The 8,986-nt window shown below is 45.7% G+C and overlaps 1 protein-coding gene across 1 annotated transcript; it reads right to left on the reverse strand.

Annotated features, from left to right (window-relative positions):
- Positions 1–972: 972 nt before the first annotated feature.
- On the reverse strand, positions 973–8,986 carry serpinf2a (serpin peptidase inhibitor, clade F (alpha-2 antiplasmin, pigment epithelium derived factor), member 2a). Its single transcript, XM_030361795.1, has 9 exons — positions 8,658–8,986; positions 6,253–6,320; positions 5,435–5,684; positions 5,127–5,270; positions 4,760–4,802; positions 4,371–4,516; positions 3,814–3,956; positions 3,023–3,227; positions 973–1,594 (listed from the first exon to the last, which is right to left on the reverse strand). Exons 2-9 carry the CDS (start codon positions 6,313–6,315, stop codon positions 1,029–1,031), a joined length of 1,560 nt encoding a protein of 519 aa, XP_030217655.1. The 5' UTR covers positions 6,316–6,320; positions 8,658–8,986; the 3' UTR covers positions 973–1,028.

An 8,986-nucleotide genomic window follows, 5' to 3' on the forward strand; every position in this document is an offset into this window, starting at 1 on the left:
ATCTACTCCCTGAGGTTGTGTTTGGTGCAACACCCTAAATGTGTTGTGTGCGTTGTAGGCGTATACCTTAAAGCTTAGGGTCTCTCTACATCACAACAACAATCGATTGAACTACTGCTACACAAAATGCTGCCAAAAATCTGTGGCTGTCGAAGGCCCGTATTAAGCCCATCCAATCATCTAGTCAACAGTCGAACATTGATAAACTGTGAGTGAAAACCTTAGAAGACCTTCTTCACTAGTTTCTGAACTATGCTATTACTAACAGTACCAGATCGACATATTACTATGTTGGATCATGTATCATATGAGGCTTGTAATCTTAGGAGACATACTACGACTGGAATATTAAAGGTGCAGTAGAACCAAAATGTAGCTTTTTGTACCAGTGAACCAATAATATTATTTCACTGGCCCTTAAATATTCCAGTCCAACTGCCATCCCATGACAGTCACTAAAAGACAGCTCTAACTGCTTTGACCCAGGACACGGGATAATCCAGTGATTCGATGTAGCGACCATGGATGTAGAAGATGCACTGCATGCGGCATCCATACAACAGTTGAATTTTACTTTATTTTAATACTAAAACAGGAATTTCATGGTGCAATCAAATGGTGTCGGCTACCCCTAAATCAACCACGTTATTAAAACACTTATATAAATGCCTTATAGGCCATCATAAGTTAATATGAACACCTTTCCCATATGTCTCCACACAGATTTGGCAAAACCGGGCCATGGATGAACAAACATTCTATAACCACAGAGTGAGATGAAAAGATAGGTAAAAGACCTAGCGGTATATAATCGTTCTTTCAACTATGAAACTACACTTTTTCATATCCTTTGCACTGACGCGTTCCATATGAGCATTATCTATACAGAGAATAGAGCGCACGCGTGTGTCATGATGTGATGATCAAAATACAAACTCAATAAACATTTCAGTGAAGTTTACAGGATGCAGCTCATGGATCTGATGTAGTAGCTTTAATGACACTGCTTCACATACTACACGTTAGCTTCAGGTCAGGATAGCGTTGGATACGTAGGGGCTAGTCTTGTTCCCTTGGTCTCCGCTTTCCCCGCCAATGCTCTCTGGTGTCCCTGGTGTCTCGTTGAGGTACAGCTCACCGGCCTTTTCAGCAGTAGGAGGGGGCACATACCCGTTTGAGTCTGGGGCCACCGAGGGCCCCAAGTCCGTCGTCAGATCGTCGTCGGCAGCCACTGGATCGTCTCCCTGCTCCTTATCGACAGCTTTCTCCTCGGTGGCGTCTGCGACGATTTCGGCGCCATGGGAGGCGTTGCCGCGAGGCTCGTCGTTGGGCATGGGAGCGTCGTCGGGGGCGGGGTTGGTGACCACGCCCATGAAGAGGGGGGCGAGGGAGACGTCGTCGACCAGGGCGAAGAAGAAGGGCCCGTTGAGGGAGAAGAAGGACACGGAGCGCATAGTGGTGATGACGGTGGTGGCGGAGGCCTCGGCCCCTTCCTCGCTGAGCTCCACCTGGCTGGCGTGGCGCACGGCGCCCACCTTCAGCGGCGCCTCCGTGATGCCCGACAGGTCGGGACCGGAGAACAGGGAGCCAAGACCTGAGGGCCCGAGAGAAGGGAAGGGAGGGGAGAGGAGGGCGCAGAGAATTGATGGTCGTTAGATTAAAGGGAAACTTCACCCATTTCCATTAAGCTTTGTATCGTTAGAAACCCACTCATATTTTTGAATGGTCGTGCATCATTCCCTTATTTTCTGGAGAGACTGGAGAGATCCGTATCGATCTCCAACACTTCCTGTTTAAGATGACGCAATATGACGATTTTTGCGTAGAATTAAATAGGAAGTGTAAGAGGGGAGGATTCTCGTAAGACTACAAGCACTAGTCCCACCCCCCTATAGGGGCTGGGACCCACTGACACTACAGACCTATTAGAGCAGTGCCAGTGGGTGGGACTTCACCAGCAGAAACTAACATCCACAGTGTCTGAAGCTAAGCTAACAGAGGCTGTCGATGAAACTGAAGTACAATGGCGGAAGGTAGGCTACCGGATCTGACATAGAAGATGGGGATTTTGAAGATCTGATGCTCAAACCAGATGTTCGTGGCTACCTCTATGAGCCGCAATATAGCGACGAGCAGCTGAAGCGGATAAAGGAACAGGAATCGGTTGCGGCTGCGACTGCGGCTGCGGCTGCGGCTGCGGCTGCGACTGCGGCTGCTACAGCCGAGGCAGAAGACCTGCCTGTCGCGGACGAGGAGCCCGGAATGGCTCGAGCTGAAATGTTGTGTGAAATGATTTTCAAGCAGTCTTGCGGTATCAGCTTGGTAGATGGAACAGCGAGGTGTCCGATAGGCGGAGATCTAGATCAGTGAGAGTGGCAAGCGAAGCTGTGCATTGTGGTGCATGGTGGGAGTTGTTGTCTTCAATCCACAAGTGCCAAAAAGTCACTTTCTGCCTTGCTCGGTCAAGACGGCCCCAAATTAGAATTTTATTTTATTATTCGACTACATATAGGACCCAATTTCAATACATATTCATGCCTCCGTCGGTGAAATGCTCCTTTAACCCTCCCTCCAGTCCTGTCCAGGCTCTACCGTCACTCCACCAACTACCGTCTGGATCTTGACTCCCCCCACTCCCATCTCTGACCATGGCAAAACTCACACCCGTCCCTACCATGACTCAAGCATGTCTCGACCACGACTCCACTCACTCCATGTTTTACCATGACAACACTCACTCCAGGCTCTACCGTGAGTCCACTCAAACCTGTCTCGACCACGACTCCACTCACACTTGTCTGTGCCGTGACTCCAATCACTCCCGTCTCTGCCGTGACTCCACTCACTCCAAGCTCTATTGTGACTCCAGTCACTCCAGCCTCTACCATGACTCCACCCTCTGCTGTCCTTGCCGTCACTCCACTCCCTACCGTATCCCAGACTCAACTCCCCAGCTCCCCTCCCTCCCCTCTCCTTACCAAGTATTGCATGGTATTCTGGCTGAAGCCTGACGTTGTCCTACCTAGATTGGTGAGGGGTTCCTGGAGCTCTTGGCGGTACTGCAGTCTGAACTTGGGCAGGGCCACCTGCATGGTGTGCTCTGCAGGCAGCCGGCTGTACAAGTCTGAGATGTTGAGCTTGGGTAGCAACGATGACACGTTTCCCTTTCCCTGGATTGGCTGAACGACCAGGAAGCTTTTGTTTCCCTTGAAGGGAAAACAGGCGACCTGGACAAAAGAAAGAAATGGAAAAATATAAGTCTTCTAAAGTCTATGGCATCCTTCCTTTGTTTACTTGGAGTCAAAACCCCAGGTATCAAATCCTTTGCTCTAGCTTTTACTTTCTAACTGAAATTGTCGCAGGTGATGGATCTTTTCATCGGTGTCCCTGTCCAAATATTTCCTAGCCTGGCTATGCCAGACCAAGCTCAATCGTAGATTGCACGTTGGTCTTGGGAAGCTGCTGTCATTTTCTTCAGCACAAGAGGCTTGATCAATGGGCCTACTTCAAATGACTCTGTACGCATTTGGCTGCTTGCCTTCGCTTCCCTTTCGTCATTGTGTTAAACCAGCCAATAGCGCGCCGGGGGGAAAAGCCAGCTTGGTGATTGACTCCCGCAGAAACTTATCGGACGCAGAAATAAATATATTGCTCTTTTCCAGACCCTTCTGCAGGGCGAACTCAAATCGCCGGCAGAATGCGTTGGGCTACCCAGTCTAAACATTTCCAGTATCTAAAGTCGATCTGGCTAGCTACAAAATGTCCCATACAAGATAGCTTTGAATGGCAAGAGGGAAGTGTTAATGCTAGTACCGTCGCCTCTAGCTCAGCGTCATGCAGCAGGCGTAGTGGATACCTCGGGGACCTCATCATGTCCACCGAGACAGAGTTCTGCTCGTCCACATAGAACAGCCCTTTGGAAGTTTCCGAGGGATCAAATCGGGTCTGCCACTCATCTGCAAAGCACAGGAAGGAAGGATGCGATGATACCTAAATGAGCGAACAACCGTGTAGGGGAAGGAAAATGGTGAATGCTGCTGCAGAAATCAAAATCTCTAGCCTCTATGCGATGGGGTTTCAAATTAAAGCAGAGCCGTCTATGTTGGGAATATTTAACAATTTACATTAAAAAATAATATCGATTTTCATCACATTCGATAGTGAAATGAAGAGCTGTCCATCTGAAGGCCAATAGATTACACCAGAGGAGTGACTGGGCAATGCGGACAAGTGACACTGACTGACCTCAAAACCAAGAACTTGGGAACCAGCAGCTCAGTGCCCAAACTCAGGTTACTCATGGCTTATGGCAACGCCTGCATCACAGACTAAATCTGCATGCCATCAGACTGTTCCAGAAGGTGCACTACCTTTGAAATGCACAGCGTTGATGAGCATGAGCACTACATCGTGAGGAATGCTTTCCATTAAGTTCACGATGTTTCCATTGGTAGCGTTCTTCACCCATTGGTTGACGTCCTCCACAGAGAGCAGAGGAGCCGGGCTTGTTCGATACCTGATGGACCCACGAGAACATTTGAAATTGATTCAGAGCTGTCCCCTTTTTGATTCAACCGACCAAATGGTGGAACAAAGAAAACAAAGATTCATCATTAAAAAGTAATTGTATTTGGTAAGTAGTTCATCATAGTTTCAATGTCTATGTTTGTCATCAGGGTTTGATTCCGAGCCTGAAGGTATTTCATTTTCGAGAAAGGTATCTCTAAAATGCCATTGATATTAATATATGGTTGCGTACCTGGCCATGGACTTCTCAAGGAAGGACAAATTCACATCATACCCTGAAGAAAACACAGAGGGAAAGAGGAATGCTGTGAAGAAGAACTCTATAGACACATATTGTCATATTTTTTTGTTTAATGTCATATTTTGGAAACATTTTCTAACCTAACTCCATTATCCTAGTGCTGCTGATTCACTGTGCCTTATTGGCTATATCCTAAGCTAATCAGAGTGCCTTTTACATTCCATAATCACTATCTGCTTAAGTCAAATATGAATTAGCCATTTTTGACGCTAAATACAAGATGAATCTTAAAATATGACTTAAGCAGTTATGCAATCAGGCAAATGAAATTCATGTTCCTAACAACCCAGACACACACCTTGGCGCAGGTACAACCGTGTGGCCACCCGCAGGGAGCTGTTGCTCAGGTGGCGCAGAAGACCCCCCATGGTGTGGTGGTAACAGCTCATGTTGCTTCCATGGAGACTACTCAGCAGCAGTCGTTCCGTCTCGTTCCGTGCACCTGCCAGAGATGCTTTTGTAAGGTACAGGTGTACATGGCATGGCAACACGTTCAGTGCAGGGTACAATCGACAGAACTGGAAGGAGAGCTAGACTAAACAGCGCCAACCAGCCAGCAGGACAGAACAGAGTGGTGTAAAGAGTCAAATAAAGCAGCAGGTAAACCTAGAGCCAGCTGTGCAAGGGCCAGAGAGAGGCTGAAGGGGGATATGAGGACATTGGGCTGTTGAGGGCCAACAGGCAGCTGTTCCAGGAGCTGAAGGCCTAGCCGTTCTATGCTGCCCCCTAGTGGCCCGAGTGTCACGCTGTCAAACATCTGGAGGTTTCCACAGGCCTGCGCCACCTCCGCCACGTACTGTTGGCCTGCAGCTTGGAGGGGAACGGCTTCAGAGGCTTCTGGGGCCACACTGGGGTCCTGCAGAGAAAGGGGAAAGAGATTCTTTGCTTTGCTTTTCGATGAAAATCGTGAAATTATTTTTGGGTACAAGACACCATATAGAGGTACATTGATGCATGAAGAAAGAAAGAGGTGAAGAGATATGTAGACAGAGCGAAAGGGAGGGAGAGATCGGAAAAGACGGAAAGAGAGAAAGTGATAATGGCCGATGTAGACAGATAGACAGAGAGAGTGTGAGAGAACGAGATGGAGAGAGAAGGGTATAAAGAAGGCGATACAGGCCCACAGACAGATACAGAGAGAGGAAGAGATATAGAGACAGAAAGGGGTTAAAGACAGAGGCAGCAAGAAAGAGACAGGGATACAAAAAGGGAAAGATAAAGAGAGACAGAGAGAGAGTGATAAAGAGAGAAATTGAGAAAGAGTAAGAAAGGAATGAAGAGAGGGAGAGAGACTGAGAAAAGTAAGAATAACGAGTGGATAAAGAATAGGGAGAGAGATAGAGAGACAGATAGGGATGAAGAGAGAGAGAGAAAAATGGCTTTTCTCCCGTGACAGAGAAAGTCCAGCCAGGGTGTGTTCCTACACTGAGTCCCCGTTGACAGGCTCCTAGCAGCAGGAGAATAGGCAGGAACAGCCTCATCTCCATGACACCTGGAGCACAAAGGAGAAGCACATATTCCCTGTTAGATGTTTATTACAGTTACATAAGTGATACACACATGTTACTAATATCATGTTTGTTAATGTGCTATAGGTGAAACAATTTTTAACATCATGTATATTAATGTAATAAACGTTAACATACATGATATTATTATTGGCCCTGCCAAATGCATTGCATTCCCTTCTTCCCAATATTACCATTGCTTCTTTATTATATAATATTGTGTATTTACTTGTTTTATTAACTCTTTTAACTAATCATCCTCCCAGCTGCATCGGCTGTGAAAATCTAAATCCTACCTTAACATATTCCCCTGCTTCCTCAGGCAATAATTCATGTTTTCAAAATAATGAAACAACCAATCAGGGCTCAGTCAGTCGGTCTGTGCAGAATGGAGTGGTCTCAGGGTTCATCCCTCGTTTCAATACGGCTATGTTTGTCAGAAGAACAAAGGTTGTTGGTTCGTTTATCTGTGTGGTGGCAGGGCAAGCACACCATTGTAAATCGACTTATTTTTTATGATATTCTTCTGCTTCCACCGTTTTTACGGTCTCAACACCGAACCAGAACCAATGTCCAAATGTTTGGCAAACTTTGACAAATGGACAGTTATGTAGCTATGTAGGGGGAGAGTATAGCGAAAGAATAGGGTCAGATGTCGGCTGAACCAGCCCCAAGCAGCCCTGGTTACTGCTGGTGCTTGTTAAGTAAGATTATTGTGCATACCTATTAGCGGACAACCATGCACTCCATATATACCATGCAGATTACCATAGCAACATGCTAGCCCTAGCAGGTTAGCATGCAAACAAAATTGTACGCGCAAGATTGTCAGTTTTTTAGCGTGCTAGCATAGTGTTGGAATTAACATGTTGGCATGCTAATGGACAAGCGCACAAGTATGCGTATGTTTTGTACGATAGCATACTAGCATGTTAGCATTGTAATGTAATTGAGCAGGTAATTGAAAAGTGTACTCCTCTGTGTTAGCTCATTATCGTAATAATGTATTACCCCGCATATCAGCGTCCTAAAGCTCTTCCAATACAACAACAGAGAAGCAAATATTCCGGCCAAGATGCATCATCGTGATGGAGTGAAACCGGCCCCATACCCACGAAGGTAACTCCTTTGACGTACCAGTAGCTAAGAGCAGTCGTAACCAGTAAAGGGACGCAAAATATAAGTAGGCTTCCCTCAACCTAAAGCCTGTCCTATGTAAGGAAGGTAAACATCCAAGGCCTTCACAGTCAAGGTTGTCTCTGGAGTAGTGCAGCTCCTAAGTCCAGGGGCCAACCTGAAACCTGTCGTAGTCATCAGCCACAGTCTGGGGCCACAAAGAGCCAGGGAGCTGGATCTAGAGGTGAAGTGGCCCCTGGAGACTTTAGCTCGGAAACCATCAAAGTCTGTAATGGCTTGACACCAAGACAGCTTAAAGTGGTCTGATTTCCAGATGGGTAATGGCAACGCAGCCATTTTAGTTCCAGATCGCACTGGCACTGGTCCTATTCACTGATTCACTCACCTAATGCTTGTTGACTAGAGCATTGCAGAGACAGGCAGCAGTAATAGTTGTTGAGCAAAAGGGAGCAAGCTTTTATGCAATTGGGAGCAGCTTCGAAAAAGGCAAAGTATAATTTTGATGATCTCGGCCAATCAGATACTTTGCAGACTTTATAGCCATTCATGTTTGTTATACATGGCAAACCCTGTAATTCATACCTAGAAAAACCTTTGTATAAGAAGCCAAATTGGTTTTGGCTTCTTTAGCGACCCTTTTGACATAGTTAAAGAATCGCTGACTTCATGTTACAAAACTCAATATTTGGTGACCACTTTAGCTGCTTTGCTAGCTTATGACAAATGTAACTGTGGCAGTCGAGGATTGGAATGGGATTGGAAGCTTGCTTTTCTTCCTAATCAGGTTCAAATCAGTGCCTGAAGATCAAGGCAATTGCGAACGCTGGTGTTTGCTAGAAGAACAAAGATTATCAGTTCCGTTTCTTAAATTCAGATTGTGTTATTTACATCGCTGGACTATGTTTGGTTAGCTATTTGCAAAGTAAAATGAACAAATATGGCATATAGCATCAACTTAAATTCGGTTGGATGTCACCACATCTTAACAGCAACAGCTCATCATTTGTTGAAATGATGAGCGTTTCAATGAAAAGCTGAAAAGCTGTAAAACCAATGGAAGCTAACACCTAAAACTAAAAGCATATCCATGGCACAATTTAGCGAGGTGGATCTAGGGGTTGTCCTGATGGCCCCTACACAGAGAGCCTGAACAAAATACATTAACAAAGATTATCACAACTCACCCGGCTGGGATGCAGGTGATAAGAGAATAGTTGATAAAATGGAGGAGGAAATGAGTGAGAAGGAGATACAATCAATGTTCCCCCGCTCAAAACTGGGGTCCTGTACTAAGAATCTATGATTCTGTGTATTGATCCATTAATGATTAACCACTGTAAGAATCATGCCTCTTTCTTCACCCAAATCATAAAGCTCACTGTCCTTGGCTGTTGATTTTCTGCTAATAACTGCTCAATAATTCATCCTACTATAACAACAACTATATTAGGGTAAATATGGATGAATAGAGATGAGTGTAATAACACTATAACTTTTTACTTTATGAACACGT

This window comes from Gadus morhua, chromosome 7 (genome assembly GCF_902167405.1).
Source record: "Gadus morhua chromosome 7, gadMor3.0, whole genome shotgun sequence".
Classification (NCBI taxonomy): Eukaryota; Metazoa; Chordata; class Actinopteri; order Gadiformes; family Gadidae; genus Gadus; species Gadus morhua.

What these genes read in the sequence shown, in the direction of transcription:
- serpinf2a (XM_030361795.1), bottom strand. Translation starts at nt 6,315, where the DNA reads ATGGAGATGAGGCTGTTCCTGCCTATTCTCCTGCTGCTAGGAGCCTGT. An exon ending in CTTGAGAAGTCCATGGCCAG is followed by an intron (nt 4,517 to 4,759) that starts GTACGCAACCAT and finishes TGGGTCCATCAG; the next exon opens with GTATCGAACAAGCCCGGCTC. An exon ending in GGAACCCCTCACCAATCTAG is followed by an intron (nt 1,595 to 3,022) that starts GTAGGACAACGT and finishes TCGGGCCCTCAG; the next exon opens with GTCTTGGCTCCCTGTTCTCC.